The following is a 19,234-nucleotide window of genomic DNA, read 5'->3' as shown; positions in this document are numbered from 1 at the left end:
CAAGCATACGCCCTGCCAGCTCTGCAAGATGGCCTTGGAACCAAAACCTGAAAGTTTCAGATCCACTGCTCCCAGTCAGTTCTGGGAAGAACCTGGAGGTACCAGTCCCTGAGTAATCTTGCTCTACAAAAATTCTGTTCGTACAGCTGAGAGAGGCAGGTGTTCTGAGGCTCACAATAACTAAGGAGCCAAACAGCCTAAGAACCTGGCAGCCTTACCTGGGGCTTATTCAGATTTTGCATGCTCACTTATACGCAACAGCACTCTGGTTTCCCATTGGCATCTAGAATAATACTTCATCTCTCATCTCAACAGTCTGGTCAGTTGGTCCACAGCTGTTAAGGAGTGGACAGGTAAAAAAATGGTAATAATCTTGGTAATATCAGTCACCATCGCCTAAGACATCGCAGTGTGATTCATTTAGACATCTTGCTTTAATGTGTGCACAGTTGAACACAGGAGGTGCCTGGCAGAATCCAGAAGATTATGAGGCCTTTTCTTTTTTTAGAATTAGAATAAAAAAGTTTTCCAGTAACTTGAGAACCAAGAAATAAAAGCTCCATTTCCTAGCCAATTGTAGCAAGGATAAAATATGTCATTATGAACTTGCCTGCTTAAAAAATGGCTATAAACTGTCATACAGCATTTCATGATTCCTTTACCCAGTCGTTGTTTGTTTTCATTTAGTTCACACTTTCTACAGGGATTTTGCAAAGTTTTCACCTACTTCTCTTCCTTATTATTCCAACCAATAGACTGGAAACATCATTACCAAACCAAAGCAGTTATTGCTTGTGTCCATATCTTCTATCATGTATACACTGTCCATTTGTGCATACGTACAGTTAGTAAAGACACATTAATAATACAGTGATCTTTTTCTGTATGAAGAAATAATAATAATAATAAAAACAAAACCAAAAAAAGAGTCCTAATCAAGTTTCCAGAGAAGGCATTTACCTTGGACTCCAGTTTTGTTTTCCATTAACTGCTTCCAGGGTGTATTTAATTACTATATTTATTTTCTCCTATTTACATGGAATTCAAATTGAATATTATTCACTTCTCCTGCAAAGAGCTAAATACATTCAGTAAGAGAACAGAGGGAGGGATTCCTTTACCAGTTATCTCCTTCTGCAGACTGATAGTACCTCCTATACAATATAAAGGGTTTTAAGAAAATCAGAGGCATCACTAATTGATAGAAAAGATAGTCCTTGATTATTCTCAAGTACAGCCCCTAGTTAAGTAGCTGGCTTATCCTTTCTTTCCATCTTCATATAAATTTTCTTTAATTTTTGCTACTGATAATGAACAATGTTAAAAATAATTAGAATAACCTAAGATAGCAAGGATTTTCAAGTAAACAGAGTAATTAGAATAATTTACATTAATGTATTCTACTAAGCATTGCAGCTGTCTGATTTGAAACATTTATTTTCTTCACAAACTCAAACAGAAAGAAAAAGTGCCAATTGGCAACACAGGCTTAGAAAACAACTGCGAGAAACAGTGCTTGAGAAAAGCTGATCGTGAAAGAACTTTTTTTGGTTTTGTTTTTGTTAATTAATACGATGGTGGTGGTTGGTTTGATTGTTTACTTCTCTAGTCTTCTGATCACACACTGGTCACAAATGCAATTATACAAAAGAATATTCTTCCATTTTAGTTAATTAAGAAAGAGTGGCACATCAGATAGAGAAACAACAACTGGAAATGAATCCACTGAAATAAAATTTAAATTAAAAAGGAAGTGCCAATAAATGTTGTTTATGACCACAGAAAAGGATCTGGTTTTGTTCCTTAAGACATGTTTTGATTTTCTTCTCAGAAAGAAAATGGAAATGTGGAATTTGGATTTAGATCCTCGTGTCCCCGATCTCTTTTAAATCACAGTTTTAAGATCTGGCTGAACAGTAAAGACAAAGCATTAGAAATTTGTATGCAACGATGGTTTTATGATACAGTACTGATTTAATCAAAAGTGAACATAAGCTATTTCACATAAAGCTCCACTATTCATTCCTCACAAAAAAAGATCAGCAGAAATTAGGCCAGAAATTAAGTTGAAAAGCCAGTCCAGAACTATGCAGCTATCTCCATTTCCATCAAAGAAGTCACCTTTGGTTCTATAAATTAAGAACTGCAGCATCTCATAGGTTGCTGGCATGCAAATATCTAAAAATTGAGTAACTACAAGAAAAAGCATTTGATTTTATCCACACAGTAGATCTCAGCATTATAGCTGATGAAATTCATAGGGACAGGCTTTAATCAACCACTTCCTGAATTATTTCTACAAGGAATTCAAGGTGTCATTCTAACCTTTGTTTTATATAGAGGATTAACCAGCACACAAATTAGTAACCACTCTTCCTTTCTCTACCTTAAGATTGTCAGAGATTATTCAAATTAAAGAAACTTTGGGTTTACTACTTCACGTAATTTCTTGTCTTACCCTCATTACCGGAGTATCTTTTTATCTTAAATTAGTAAATAACAGGATTTACTTTACATTAAAAGAAGCTGGAAGGGACATCCAGGAAGTTGCACAAGTTGCACAGACTTTGGGATTTATTCAAATGTTTAGAATCAAACTTCTCATACTGAAGTCAGGAGGGATGTCTGGAGATGATCCAATCCAACACACTGCTCAATGCACGGTCAACTACAGCCATGTTCATTTGGGTTTTGGATTGGAACTCCACAACCTCGCTGGGAAACCTGTTCCAGTGTTCAATCACTCTCACAGAAAATAAAGTTTCTTGTTTAAATGCAATTTCCTGTATTTCAGTTTCTGCCACTGCCTCTTGTCCTGTCACTAGGAAACCCTCAGACGTGTCTACCTTTGCATTCTCTACTCCCTCTCATCAGATATTTGTACATACTGTAAGATGTTCCTAGAGCCTTCTGCTCCCCAGACTGAACAACCCCAGCTCTCAGCCTCTCTTTGTACAGTCAATGCTCCAAATCCTCAGCCAGATTCACAGCCTTCCAACTAAACTCTATCCAGTATAGCTGTGTACAAAGGAGAGCCCAGCACTGGGCACAGCACTCCAGATGTCTCTCACCAGAGCTCAGTAAAGGTGAAGTATCACCTCCTTGACCTGCTGGCTATGCTTTTCCTAATGAAGCCCAGCAGGCTCTTGGCCTTTGCTGCAAGAGCACATTGCTGGCTCGTGCCCAGCTTGGTGTAGGGCTTGGTCTTTCCCTTTGTGGAACTTCATGAGGTTCTTTGTCAGCCCTTTTCTCCTGCCTGTTGAGGTCCCTCTAAAGGGAGCACAATCAGCTGGTGTATCAGCCGTTCCTCCGAGTTCTGCATTATCTACAAGTTTGCTGACAGTGCACTCTCCATCACTTTGGACATTAATGAGTTAAACAGTACTGGACCCAGCACTGACCCCAGGAGTACACCCCTAGCAGGAATCTATGCTGCTGATCCCACCCCATTGAGCACAGCACTTTCACACCACCTCACAATGTAGCTAGTCCATACTTCATCACTTTGCGTTACAGGAGAAAGTGTTAGAAGTCTGACTCAAGTCAGCTTAAACACTCAGCATGCTACCACACTGAACCAGTGTTTAAAGATTACATGGAGATATATGGGATAGTGTAAGTTACAATATTTAGCAATTAAGGGTTTTTTAAAAATAATTTAAGGCATTTGGGATTTGTTTAGAAAAAATAAGTGTTTCATTAAAAAGTTGGATTTGGTCTTAAGAGAATATAGATATTGCAGACAAATGAAGAGCTCTCTAAACTATCAATGACTGATCTCTTCAATAAAAAAGTGTTGCATAAACAAGAAGTAAATATCTTTTAACCTGAAGCAGAATAAAACTTAGAAATATATTTGGACAACAAAAATCTGCTGTCCTAGATAAAGGATAAAAGACAAGACAAATGCATTCTGAAGCACCAGACCGGTAATGTTCCTAGAAATGGCATACTAACATTTTGCAAAATGATCAGTCTTTAAAATCCTCCAGAAAATAGGAAACTGGTTAAGAAAAACCTCACGTAATGACAACCATTTTCCATATACTATAAAAAAAGGGGGAAAAAAAAGTAAATTAAACAGCTAGGTAGATGTTGAGTTAACAAGTACTTTAATTTTTATTTTTAATGGTTGTTTATTACCATAACCAATGATTTATTTCATCTTGGAGAGAGAAAATCCTACTTTATTGAAGGTTCCCTGAAAAAAATTAGTCTACAGCAATCCAATATATTTCCAGTCCTGTCAGGTATACCAAATACAAATTACTGACTATTGTACTGAATCATCCTCTACAGAGCCATCAGTCGCTCATCACGCTACATTACTTCAATGCAAGCCTTAAGTTAAGATCCGATTAATCCTGAAATAGCCTGGCTCAGAACCGTTAAATGAAAAACAGGGCTTAAGAATAGAAAAATCTTTCATTATCTTTCTCTAGCTCACATGCACAGATCCAAAATTTGTTGCAAAATCTATAAGACCATCTATAATCAGGTAAATTTAAATGCAGCTTATTTTTCAACTGTAAATCTACTTGGGGAATTCACGAGACTACTTTTGTATTTTAAGCACACTAAAAACATCTTCTTGAACAGTTCATATTTAATTTCTCTATAAAACTAAATGTTTGACCAAAGTTAACATTTAGAAAAATAATTTTCAGTTACACATACTGCATATAAAATGTAAGAAAACACACTGTAGGAGTGTTCAAAGTCCACTGAACTAAGTACTTGGCCAATGCAAAGATTTGACGCTGTCCGACACTATATCCTTGTCTCTAAACCAGAGGGGCATGGACCTGATGGATGGACCGCTTGGTGGATAAGGAATTGGCTGGATGGCCGCAGTCAAAAAGTTGGTGGTCAAGAGCTTGATGTCCAAGTGAAGAGCAGTAATGAGTGGTGCTCCTCAGGGACCGGTACTGGGACCGGTGCCATTTCACATCTTTGCTGGTGACAGGGACAGTGGGATCGAGTGCACCCTCAGCAAGTTTGCTGATGACACCAAGCTGTGTGGTGCAGTCGACACACTGGAGGGAAGGGTCGTCATCCAGAGGGACTCTGACAGGCTTGAGAGGTGGGCCTGGGCAAACCTCATGAAGTTCCACAAGGCCAAGCGCAAGGTCCTGCACGTGGGTGGGGGCAATCCCAAGCACAAATACAGGCTGAGTGGAGAATGGGTTGAGAGCAGCCCTGAGGAGAAGGACTTGGGGGTGTTGGTGGACGAGAAGCTCACCAGGACCTGGCAGCGTGCCCCGGCAGCCCAGAAAGCCAACCACATCCTGGGCTGAATCAAAAGCAGCGTGGCCAGCAGGTCCAGGGAGGTGATTCTCCCCCTCTGCTCCGCTCTCACGAGACCCCACCTGGAGTCCTGCGTTCAGCTCTGCCCCCCCCAATGTAAGAAGGACATGGACCTGTTGAGCGAGTCCAGAGGAGGCCACAAAGGTGATCAGGGGGCTGTTGCATCTCTTCCTGCTAAGACAGGCTGGGAGACTTGGGGTTGTTCAGCCTGGAGAAGAGAAGGCTCTGCAGAGACCTTAGAGCAGCCTTGCAGTACCCAAAGGGGGCCTGCCAGAAAGCTGGAGGGGGACTTTCTACAGGGGCCTCTAGTGACAGGACAACGGGGAATGGTTTTAAACTGAAAAAGGGTAGAGTTGTATTAGATATTAGGAAGAAGTTCTTTACTGTGCAGGTGTGAGGCACTGGCACAGGTTGCCCAGAGAAGCTGTGGATGCCCCATCCCTGGCAGCGTTCAAGGCCAGGCTGGATGGGGCTCTGAGAAACCTGGTCTAGTGGAAGGTGTCCCGGCCCATGGTTGGGGGATTGGAACTAGATGTTCTTTAAGGTCTTTTTCAACCCAAACTTTGCTATGATTCTATGAATGTCAACAACAGAATTATGAAAACTACATGTTTTCCTGCATAAATGACAACATAATATGCCATAGGGGCACACCAATTTTACTGGAAGAAGTCCTTTTTTCTGAAAACATAATACTCTACAAAGTCATTTAAAAAAACCCTGAATAAGAATAATCTGAGTGACACTTCCCATCCACACACTGAATTTTTTATAGTTTACATTTTGCTATGCTTAACTTCCAAACTTCTCTGGAACAGCAGGGGTTTTTTAAATGTTTGAATATGAAGAGGACAGTAAAGTAAGAACATTTGAATCCATTCTTTTTACAAAAAGATGTGAATACAAGCTCTGTTTGTTCATGTTCCTATATAAAAATACAGAAAAAAAGGATTTCAGGAAGTCAGTTAGTTCACCCACTTGCATGAATAACCAACAGCTATTCTGTTCTTGAATACTTTAACAAAGGATTTCTTCGAACCCCCTGGCTAGTCTGGTCTGCCAGGTTTGGGCTCATTTCTTCAACCAAAGTGCAATTACACAGAAATTTTCAAGTTACATATTAGTAAAAGAAAGCAGAAGTAACCAAGAAGGACAAGTCAAACAGTCCCCTATTCTTCGCTCCCTAGACATATATTACTGGCAACACTTTGGAGCATCCATCACTGAAGTATATTATTGAACAAATAACACATTATCATAACTCTAAACAGTTGCTGTACTCTTCAATTGTCTCACATATGATTGTTTGGAATCATTTTCACCATACAGAGAAAGTTAAAGACTCATCAAGCTAAATGCATTTTCATATACAGCTTTGTACCTTTATGTATTTCTTCAGTCACAGCTCTTAAGATTTTTTTAATTAATGAACCAAATTATCAGTTTTACAGATTCACAATACCATGTAGCTACAGAGACAGTTTCACTGGAAGCCACAATCAAACAGTGTTTTGGAGCTCTGTAAAAAGATGTACATGCCTTAGCAGAACTGGTAATGTCCTTCCAGCAGTTTCACCAACAGCAACAACAAAAAAGGACAAACAATGTGAAGATGGTAAAATACACATACTTATCAATATAAGATCTGTGGACTGCTTGTAAAGCTTTTGATATCTGGCAAGAAGATCTCTTACAACAAAATTTGAACACACATCACCATAGCAATTTTCCATAGAAGAGCAAACAGTAGCTGGCAGGTACTGAGATGAAAAGGTTTAAGGTTTAGGTCATGAAAAATGTATTTATGAATGAAATAATACATTCCAAATCCATTTTCAGCATACTATTAAAAAAATACTCATATTAAACCGCTCACTATTCCCCCACTCCAAAACCTAAATGCAAATTACCCCAATATTAATGACACTTAAATAGTGGCAAACATTGTTTTCTGAAATAGCCTGTGTTCTCTGAAGCATGTCCGATAGCATAAGGTTAGGTGAACCCTTATGTGAATGGAGAACATAAGCTTTACAATAAAGAGCTGTAGGCAGATATGAAGTGTCTGGAGCTTTTTACCAAGTTTGCTTATTTGATTCGTGCAATGTGGATCTTCTCTGGTAAGAGATACCATTCTGTACCCTAACTTCTTATTTACGGACTACGAGTCTTTTCATATACATATTATTAACTATGTAATCCACTTTTCTGCAGCTATAGCACATGGATAATTAAGGGAAAATAGTCCCAAGAGATGCAAATATCTAATAAAGATTACAAGGTGATTCTCTAAATTAAAAATATGGAACGTTCCCTTTTTAAGCTGAACAGAATCTTTTTTTCAATCTGAAACAACTCTTTCTGAGGAATTCTTGCAATTTCCAGAACTACTGAAAATGTTGCCCCGAGCACTGAAATGAAAAAACTGTTGCTCAGAACAAGACTAAGTAGCTTAAAAGCAAGATACACCGCACCACTATGATGATAAACCGAAGTGTCTTGCCTTCCCTCTATCCAGAGAACCATTAAAAGTCTTCATCAGCAACCATTAAAGTACAAATAACATGAAGTTTGAGATATCTATATGTCCTTCCACTTTAAAAGAGCAAGCACGGCACAAAACGCTATCAATCACAGGCAGTCTCTACAGAGACAGTGGGTCAGACCTTAAGCTGGTGTTGAAGAGTACTCAATATAGGCATAAAGCAAGGCATTAGCACTTCTCAGCACTCAAATTTATGAATTGAGACAAAGGGTAAGGCCCAGAACCATGCCATAAATAAATAAAGGCTCCTGGCTTACAATCCATTTTCTTGTTTTGAATTTCCAATGCTCAGGTTCTAGTAAGTGAACAACAATTACAATTTGAAATCTAGACAGACAGAACTGCACAAGTCCCAGCTATCCACTTCCCTGCAGCTGGATCTTCCCCACGGCTGCAGAGAACTCTGTACTGCATACCTTTTCCTTAGAGGGCTCAGCACAGTCCAGCTCACTCCCCATCTCAAGTGCCCCCCTACTTTCAGGGATCCTAGCTCCTAGTATCATCCTCACAGCATTTCACATTACATGCTCAGATCCAAATATGCCTCAAATCCGAATGTGTGTCACAGCCAGAAGCTGTGCATACAAACCTGTTGCGAAGCAACAGACTTCAGAGAACTTTCAGGGAACCCAAGGAGATAATGATCCAACAACTGCATTCCCAGTGAGATTCAAGTATGCCCTACATGCAATACAGGTCCTTCGCTATCTGCCACCAACTAATTCATCTCCCTTGCAGCACCATTCCTGGAGTGGGCCAATGCTGTCTGACAAAAGCAGATGAGATTTATAGTCAGCTTGGCCTGCCCTTAGACTACGTAGATGGTCAGGGCTTGATAATCAGTACCCTGGATATGTAATATAAATATGTACAATGTGGTCAACTTCAGTCCACTTCCTGATCTGGTCTCCAGGTAAAATGTATCATCAGTCTCCTTCCATATTCTTAAAAGTCTCATTAAGAGACTGGAACCACTGCTGGCATAAGAAGGGATGGCTTGGCTCTGCTCCAAGCCACACTCAGTAGAGCAATGCCACACACATGGTATAGCAGTGGTACAGCAAGCAGCAACAGCCACCACCACCTATGGCACAAGTAGCACAGGGGCATCCAAAACTTCAGACCAAATTACTAAGTTGTTGCTAGTTTGCATAGTCACACACTTCTGTGAATGTTGTGTCAAACATTCTGTGAAATATTTTTTAACAGGAGAAATTATTCTGCGGCACTGATGTGTTTTTCAAATCTGTATAAAGTTTGCTAATGTATTCAAAATGAAAAGAAAATTGTTTCTATAAATATATTTTCAGATCTCAACATTTCAGATTTTCATTTGAAACTATTTTTAAGGATAGAAGTCCTAAAAACATGTAAAAATTTTGAAAATTACAATGCAAACTATTTTACTAACATTATTTGACCCAAACACTTAGGTAATTTTGACTTAAAAACCTAGGTAAGAAACAGAAGGTTTTGAAATACACACGAATGAAATCACAATCTATCAGAACAGGTGTAAAGTATACTGGCCCAGTATGCATAACAGTGTGTGTGTATATATAGATACACACACATCCAAAACCAATAACCAGAATAAGCTGAGAAATTAATAAAGGTCAAATATCATGAAACAACATTTCAAAAGTAAGGAAACCAGAATTCAAGAAAGCAGCTATCATACCATATCTGACCTTTCTTTACCAACCTTTTTTCAGCCATGTCTGAAAAATCTAGCCAGCGATCTTTACAGTGGGTACAGAATAATTATTCAGATACACCCTCCCTATTTAATGAAAGCAGAGAAAGCAGTGCCTGCAATCATCCTAACTGCTGCTCGCAGCAGCCCCTTTAACCCACACTCAATCATAATTCTATTATCCCTTTTGATCACCCAGATAAGCGCATATCCCTATTGTGACTGGAAGTAAAAGCAGACAGAGAACTCAAGAAACATGGAGTTAGTACTGCTGCACTCCAATGTAATAAACAACTTTTCATTATAAAGGATGAGCAGACATAAGACAAGAACATGTCATTAGGAAAACACAAGTGCTTATTACTGGAACAAAATGATTGCTTGTATGGATACGTTATTATCCACACACCATAGTATGATTCTGCCATTCAAATTCACAGTAGTAACTCCTATTATCTGATGTCCTGAAATGCAAATTTATCCCTTAACAATATATGTCAATGAGTAAAATTCAGAGAGGATAACAATAGTACACAAATAATTCCAAAATACAAGAAAAAAAATTGCTGCCTTTCAGAAGAATTATAAATATATTTGCAATTTACTACCTGTCTGAATTACTTTGCAAACAGAAAAACTTAAAGATTCTTGGAGACAGAGTGGGTCTTTATTAGTGTAAAGAACATTTTGCTTAACTTCCCGTTGGATCATCTCACTGTGATACAGCCTCTGTGAAAAACAGCCACTGACATAAAAGGCATTATCTGTTGAAAAGATGTTTCTCCCAGCTTGTAATAAAAACTCAAAATTTTATCACTGACACCAATAGGCCCTTGATTTCACTTGGTGTCCTTAAGGCTTACTAGAGACTTTGAATAATTGGGGGGGAGGCTAGTTTCAAAGGAAAAAAAAAAAACAAACCACCAGACGATGTAGAACTTACACAAAATGCAGGCACTCAAGTCCTGGGCAATGATCCTGTTAAAGGTGAACACTTACCATGTAGGCCAACCACATCTACCATCAGCACCAGAGCCAGGGGCTTTAGAGATAGACTGGATGTTGCCAGTGTCAATGCGACTCATACAGCTTCATGGCAAACCAGCTGCTAGAGAAGGATTTGCAAAGGTGGCACTTACTGTGTGTGGTGTCTTTGGAGCAATGCAGCTCCCACTAGCAACACTCGGATAGGAAAAAGCCTTAAGTAACCAAATATACAAGCAAGAAAGACAGACACATATCCAGAAAAAATCTAAGCAGCTGACTCCTGCAAGTCAGCAGAGTGACGGAGAAGAACTGAAATGATAGTGCGTAGGTTATGTTTTGTGAACCATACACCATCAGGATGAGGACAGGAGCAAAAGCATGCCCTTTGTGGAGAGTGGGCAAGGAAAACTTTCCATTCTCAAGCGGTGGTACAAAGCCCCTGCACTTCACTGGGCACAGGGCACAAATACACCACAAGAATATACACATAAACTTACATAAAGTATTACATAGACAATGTGATTGCTTGTGGAGTTCAACAGCGTTCTAAAGGAAAAGACAGGAATTGCAACCTAATCCTTAAATTGTACTATGTTAACAAATGGCTGTCATAATTTTTATAGCTCATTCAATTCACAGTCATAGCTTATTGAAATTATTAATAGAAGAGCCCAGAAAACCGTGATAAATCAGCACTGTCTCCTGGATCTATCATCTATTCTTCAGTGACTTAGAGTTGTGAAATAAAGTAAGTGACACCTGATAATCTTTCTCATTGAAAAACCCATTTAATCTAGTCTCAGTAACAGCCATAAACTATTCTTGGTGAGAGTTTTTCCACTGAGATCAATAATAATTGTACTAGCAGATCAAGAGTACTAAAATAAACTAAAAACTTTACATTCACTCCTGTCATTTAACCCTAGTACAATACCTATTACTTTTAAATTTTATGTATTTCTTCCTTTTTGCTTCCCTCCTTGTCTTTGCCACCTTGTGCAGACATGGTGTTCTGCAGCAAATTATATGACACTTTCCCTTTTTCCCATATTTAAATAGCTGCTTCCTGACTTTCTCATCAGTGGAGTGGCCTATGTATTCTTTTCCCCTCAGTCTGCATTATGTAACCCTAAACCCCAAGATTATTTCTGAAATAGCAATTATAATCACAATTTTATTTCAAGAGTCCAAGATTCTAACACCACTTAACTTACAATAACATAGGTTTACTCCTGCAAGACGTAGAATTTCCATAAAGAGTTCTTGCAACAAACCCACAGTGACCTTTTGGATTAATATGGGTTGCTCTACACCACATCTGCATTCTGCCATGTGCTCTGGCTACCACAGGTTAGAATCATAGAATCATTTAGGCTGGAAAAGACCTTTAAGGTTATCAAGTCCAACTGGTAAAGGTTGATGCCTCCCCTTATTAAACTTTCAGTCATTTAATAGCAAACCTGATCCACTCTAGAACAGATACCACAATAGACACCTGCTACAAGAACGTATAAAAGACTAGCTCTAGTTAGCTTAGAATGTTAAAGAAATCTCGCATAGTTAACCCCTGTGTAAAGCATCACCGAAGAGGTTCAAGAATTTTGTTGCATTCAACAGAAACTGCAGCTAGATTTTAGGTAAAAATATGAAAGCATCTTTATCCAGTATAGGGATTGAAACAACTTGATGTCACAGAAAATGAAAGAAATCAGCTGTAAATTCCAACCTGCCCCCCAATAAATAAAAAGTATCAAAAAGTACAAGATCCGTGAAATGAAAAAACATCTGTTATGCATAGATTATCTTGGTCCCTTTGTCTTGTTATCCTAATAACAATAGGATAAGATCAAGAAAACAGTCTCATTAGAACAGCTTTGGATTGGGATAACCAGTATGACTTAAAAGAATAGAAAGGAATTTCAGCTTTCCAAGAAAGAAACAAATAGCTGTATCATACAATTATCCTCTCAATGCGCTTGAAGAATCATCTTGAGTCTGTTGTAGAAAACAGTATGTCTACAGAAAACGTTTCCAGAGGAAAAGCATGATATTAACACTGTGTACCCATATTAACAGTATCTGAGTCTCCATTGGTTTATCATTTAACTGCCAGACATAAAAAGTGCCAAATCTGTTCTTTAAATCAAATAGTTATTTTTAAAACATAATCAAACTATATTCCTTTTCAAAAATTCACAGATTAATTGGCCTAAACGCACAACAACCAGATTTCTTTTCGGTTCACCAAACAGTCCTAGCTTTCTAATTTAGCAATTGAGTCATTTTTACACTTGTAACTCTGTTATTTTACACAGAGCAAAGGTAGTAGTGTGAATGCTATACTTTAAAAAGTTATACTAACAGATTACTTATGCTTTAACAAATTATTATTTAAATTGTTGCTTTCTACAGAAACAGAGATTACATTTTAAAACTCTGGTCTAGGAAGTGACATTATGAAGAAATTCTTATTGCCAGAGTATGATGGATTATGTCTGTTCTGTACTGGTGACAGTTCACAATAACCATAAAACCACCTAAACGTGTCCACTGTATCTACAATACAGCATTTTCCACAGACTGTATGATATAATACGATTCATACTCATTTTGGGGATCTGTATTTAGCGTTTGATTAGATTTACGCAGAAAAATGTTCCTTTCAACCTTTTAAAGTGCATGTTGAGAAATATATAGGTTAAACACTAATTTACCCTAATTATAGGTAAATTCTAAGATACACTAAAACAGGCTTTGAGGCAGACATTAAAAAAAGGAAAACAGTTTGGTTACCTACATTGTTGATGTATTCAGAAAGCAGATCTTGGAGAGCTTGGCGAATAGCATTGCACTCAGCAATGATGCGTTCTCGATGAAAATCACGCGTGCAGGAAGAATCAGCTAGCAAAGCCGCTCCACTGATAATAGCTTCCAGACGTTTCTCTAGTGATGGCCTTATTTTCTCTTCATTCACTACAAGAGGATCCAGGATAATTAAATTCTGGAAAACATTAGGAGTGCAGATAAGAAAAGTCAGCCCAATTAAGTTGCTGCTTTATTTTTACTTGCACTAACTACAGGGACGTTATGCTCCCTAGACTTGCAACCAGCCCTTTCCCTGTGAAGTATCCAAGGTATTTTTGACCATGGCAGATCCCATTTTCCCTGCTGGGGCTATGCATACAGGTCATTTGCAGACAAAGCCAAGTTCTCCCTGCCATTTGGATCTCACTAGTTCTAAGCAATATCCACATTATCAGATCCTACTGGCCGGGACCCAGTGCTAAGATAGCAACAGAGCATTCCATCCGGAGCTGGTTCACACCTAAGCAGCCCACAAAATAAGTGGAAACACATCACATCACCCTGCAGGCCACGTTGACACACAACCACAACTGCCTTGTCTCCAAGTCTTTCCCCCTGTTTCCTGCTTTTGCTGCATGAGATTCAAGATTTTCATCCTCAGTTTCAGCCTCTCCTACACCTGTATCTGGCATTTCTTCTTCTACAAATTCACTTCTAGGAACAGAAACACTATTTGTCTACCCTTATAAAAATGCATGCATTCTTATCATCGCACTACTTGGTCTATCAATCTTCACAACATCTTAATCTAGAACTAAAAGCTATCAACCCCATTTTATAAGCAAAGAACTGATGCTCAGACTGCCAGGTTCACAGCCATACAGAAAGTATGTCTTTAAAACAGGCAGCTGTGTGCCATCTTTCCAAGCTCTTAGCCAGGATTGTTTCTCCTCTTCAAGTTTTGTCACTGTGGTTGTAAACATAGAAATGTGTTTCTATGTGTATAAAAACACACACACAGAGAAAATGTCTTTCACTCTTTCCTGTGTCTGTCTACACTTCTTGAGGGTCATCTGTCTTCCTAGCCAGTGGGCTTGTCTTGTACATTTACCTTGTAAATACCTAAGAAGAAGATATGAATCTTATATTAAGCTTGTACTGTCTATGTACAATTATGACTCTTTGTATGAGTGTACTACTCAGTAATATTTCATGTTTTATCTAAGAGTCTTGGCTTTGAAAGAGGGGTTCAGCACCCCCACAATCTTTTAGAAATCAGGACCACCTCTGAATTTAACACAAAACCAGCAGTGCTAGCTCACAGATGAAAATGTTAAATCAAATTACATGTGCAGTCTAGTTCTGTTGATTTTTAGTCTAATACAATCCCCCACTGAGGCAAAAAGTCATTGCTGCTACCTTTAACAGGCTGAATATGGGCAAAAATCAAAACAGTAGCTTTTGTTCAACAACTTTTTTCAAAAGACATAGGTCTAAGTGTCCTTTGGCTTCTCACTAGAGAAGAAACAAACAAAAGCAGTAAACAAAAGCAGACAACTCTTTTGGCATGATAAAAATAATGACATTTGTCTGTCTAATAAATATTCTAAAGAGAAAGACAATTAGGTGGTATTTTCATGAAATGTGAAAATATATTCAGCATTTATAGAATTCAACTAATAATTATTAATCTAACTGAATATCTGAAACAGTGTCATTATGGTCCAGATCACCAAATTATACTTATTAAAATCACTTATTACACAAAAATCCATTCACCTGTTACATCCATATGTGGTTCCAAGCATTCAGAAAAAATATCAAACAAGAGAACTATGCCATACACACCTAAGTGGAATTTAGGTCAGGTAAATCAGAACTCATCTGATTTACTGATGCTTATCCAGTATGTGCCAGACTATTTTTAAGCTAGAGAATTTTAATTATTTTTTCAATTTAGATTTAATATCACAATTTCAGGTACTGTCTAGCTTAGGTAATTCTAAGAGTAATGAAAGTGTGCTATTAGAACATTGTAAGATAAAAGCTTAAACAGCTAGAAGAGGGGATTTCAGTCACCTTGAAATTTTCTTGTTGGTTATTATTAACAATCTCTTCCATGTTAGGTATGATTTAGTGAAAAGAACACTGTTACATGTTCAATCCTCCCATCTTTTCTGAAATGTACAAAAATTATTTGCAGACAGCTGGGAGATTCTCCAGAAAAAACAGAGGAAAAAAAAAAAAAAATCAGACTTCATAATCTGAATATTTCCAAAGGAAACAAGTGCAGGGTCTTTCTGCATTGCTGTGTCACTGAAATGGTAGCTTGTATTTCCCAACTTGCAATACCAGTGTAGGTTTCTAAACATTCCACCTCCACCACTGTTCTACTGCCTTGAAGCCCTCCATGTCATTTAAAAGCATTCTAGTTATTTAGGTAATCTCAGCACTTTGGCCCCATACTTACTACCTATTAACACACATAAAAACAGGGGATAACGAACCTTCTTAAACAACCTCTGTAAGACCTTATGGGGCCTAAAGTTCTAGAATTATGTTATGCTTTGTACCAGAACAGGGACTACATGAACTCTAGTCCTCAAATTTCCAGACAATGACTACAAAGAAGAGGTACTAGTGAATTTCTGTCTGTCTCCACATTTTCTGTGTTGAATTTTGGGATTTTCATACCACTGCACAGTATCAAAAAAATTAGGCCAGTGCTACTACTAGTACAATTTTCTGTTGTCTATTCTGAGAGACTATAAAAAGTCTAAAACTAAGTTTATGGACTTGTTTCAGCAAGTGACAGGACAGACCATTAAAATGGTTTATGGGTCTATGTCAGGTGTTTATGTGCATCCAGCAGATGGAACTATACATTAAGGTATTAACAACGTATTTCCAATCTCCTGGATATTCTCAAACCAATGTTCACATAATATACTGAAAAAGAGTTTATGTGCAACCAGGAGGGAAAGAACTTAAATATTTTGAAGATTAAAAACACAGCTATTTGTATATCCATAAAAGCAACATATTAACTTGATTTTTATCTCAATTATTTCCTAATTGAAAGATGTAAAAAATATGTTGATCATGGGCACATTAATCTCACATGCAACTTTGAAACCAAATCCAAACTGGGATGGAACAATAACTTGCCTACTCTCAAAGACAGAACAGAGGAAACAGGCAGTCCGCTGCTTTCATCCCCTTTGCAGGGGTAGAGAAGTTGAAGCTAGTTAAGAACTACTCACTAGTTAAAAGAAAAAAACCCACACAAAACATAGCTTTTGCCCTCTCCAAGAAAGAGAGAAGAAAAGCTGAAAGTTTGCCAGGGCCTGGTAGACTGTGCCATGAAGGCTAAAATCCAAAGAAAAGAAAGAGTGGTTGGACAGAATGAAGAATTCTGCCTTCTCTTCTACTCTGAAATATCTCCATATACCCTAACCTCTTGCTGGCAGTGGATGGAGCCAGACTGGCTCTCCCAGGCAACAGCACAGGAAGTAGTTTTGCTTTTGCAGGCAATTTCTTAATTGGCAATGCCTCAAGCCAGGCCTGATAGGAGCAGTAATCCAGCTCTTTAATGTTGTCATCAGAAGCCTTCCTTTTCTATAATACCTATTTCCACCTAAGGAAGAAAATGTACCTGAAGACACTATTCTGTAAGACACAAGTATAACTTAGATTCATATTAAGAGTATTAGAATGGGGCATCCATTTTTTCCTCATTTCTTCTTTTTGCTGAGCTTCCTTACAATAGTGAGATTATGGGTGAATATAAAGGAAAACTGCGTCTGATTTACCTGGAGGCAAAGTTACTACATATCTCAAACACAATATGCATTGCAGGAAATTAGGGAAATGCAGTAAAGGAAATTGTAAGGGAGTGGAAAGAAGTGCATTAAGGACTCTGAAATGCAGGGGAAATTAACCCCTTTCAACTGCTACCTCTTCAAGTAAGAATGCATAACTTCAAAAGCAGAATCAAAACGTTCTCAGCAGTAAGAACTGTGTTTTTCTGCATAATAAGTGTTTAATAACTGCATTATCTAGGTCTTCATTACTTTTTCTATAAAGTCAAAGGTTTTTAACTTTTACTTTTGCCGTGTCTTTGGATAATAACTAGCATATTAATACAGATTTGAAAAACTGCACAAAACTACTCGCTAATGTTTAAATATTTACTTTTTCAATAAGTATATAATTAACTTACACAAAATAAATAATTTCAAACTAATCTTATACATAAAAGACTTGTCCACAATGATCTTCTAAGAATGACAAAGGAAGATATCCTAAGATATTGTCAGTTTCCAGAGCTCAGGACATTAGTTTCTGATGTGGAAGGCAGTTTCAGTTGTGTTAGAGTTTGCAAACTCTGTCTCTGTCATGCACATCACAGTCCTTAATACCAAAGCACTCTGTGGTATCTCACCTCTGCTGGAGTTGTGCCACTTGGTCACTATCCACTGGAGCAGCAACTTCACTGTTGCGCTCCTATATCTCAGGTAAGCACCCTCAACACTAGCCTATACAGAGAATGTCTGCCATAGTGTAAAACAGTCCTTCCCAGTAGAATATTTAAGTGTTACTACAGAAAGAAACAGCTTGTGGAAGATTGTGGAAAATTGATCGTTAACAGCCAATTAGTCATTTAGGTAGCAAAATGACTGCCTTCAAATCTCAGATGAAACCAGAGTTTCTCCTTTAGGAAACAGTTTGTAGAAAGGTCATGCAAAGATGGACAAACAGCACCAGCAAAATGCTACTACAGTTCATCTCCAAATAAAAAAATAAATAAATAAATCTAGGCAATAATAACCAGGAAAATCTGACTTAAGATTCTGCCCACAGATTAAATTCTTCAATTTCATCAAATATTTGTGATCAGTACATCTAACGCAGAAAAGATGATCCAATTTCCAACCAATCACAAGACACCAGACAAGCCACAAGCAGTTTTGCAGTTTTGCTTTAACAGGGCTAAACAGGGGTTAGCTACCTGAGTTCTTAAGCGAGCATTTAAAAGGAGTTATTTTATCCCTCATTGGTCTTCTGATCTGTGAAAAAGAGGGGCCATGGGCATTCAGAAGCCTGCTTATATTTCCTGACATTTTGGCCTGATTTACAGTATTTTGACATCTCATACGTAACTGCTCTGCTAGATAGCCATGGTCATTGAAGGACCATGTATCAGATCAATATGCTGACAGAGAGTCAGGCATGCAAGACCTGTATCATTTTGTGAGAAATCTCTTTACATTCAGAAGATGCAAGACCAGTGAAAGGCATCAGATAACCCGCACGTTAGAAGACCTACATGCTCTTCTAACACAGATCCTAATATGTAATTAAATTTCTAACATCACAATTTTGTGCTTATTTATGAATGACATGGTAGTTATATGGAGCCTTTCAGAGGAATTCTTGAGAATCACCTGATTTAAGAGTTAGCTGTTTTAATTTTACTGGCAGCTTCCTCACCTATAAATCTGTAATAACTTTCACACTGCCAGCACTGGCAAAGGAAGAATGACATTGTAAAACATCTAGATACTAGATTGTTGGGTAAACTTCATGATACACTATAAACATTTAATGAAATCTGTTCCCAACAGACTATTTACTACATCAATCTATTTCATGGCACTGTATTTGCAACAAGAAGATAGAGCAAAGGTTGTTTTAGGTCCTTAGCCAATAGAACATGCTGTTAAGAATGAAAAGTGTAACCATCTAATTCATAGCATCGTTTTAAGAAGTTAAATGCTCTGTAAATTGTTCTTTATCTAACTCACACAGCTTCAGTTCCCATTTGGGTTACCTAGGTAAAAATATATTTAAAACTCCATAAACAAATGGCTTTTTACAACAGAATTCTATGT

At 37.9% G+C, this 19,234-nt stretch overlaps 1 protein-coding gene across 1 annotated transcript in view; it reads right to left on the bottom strand.

Annotated features, from left to right (window-relative positions):
- CTNNA3 (catenin alpha 3) overlaps nucleotides 1-19,234 on the bottom strand; it is a 503,321-nt gene that overhangs the window by 364,998 nt on the left and 119,089 nt on the right. The window contains exon 7 of the mRNA XM_005433457.3: nucleotides 13,333-13,536. Within this exon, the coding sequence (XP_005433514.1) occupies nucleotides 13,333-13,536 (204 nt within the window). The remainder of the gene's footprint in view (nucleotides 1-13,332; nucleotides 13,537-19,234) is intronic.

Source organism: Falco cherrug, chromosome 9, assembly GCF_023634085.1.
Source record: "Falco cherrug isolate bFalChe1 chromosome 9, bFalChe1.pri, whole genome shotgun sequence".
In the NCBI taxonomy this organism is placed as follows: domain Eukaryota; kingdom Metazoa; phylum Chordata; class Aves; order Falconiformes; family Falconidae; genus Falco; species Falco cherrug.
The sequence above is the reverse complement of the archived record's forward strand: the minus strand, read 5'-3'. Positions and strand labels throughout refer to the sequence as shown.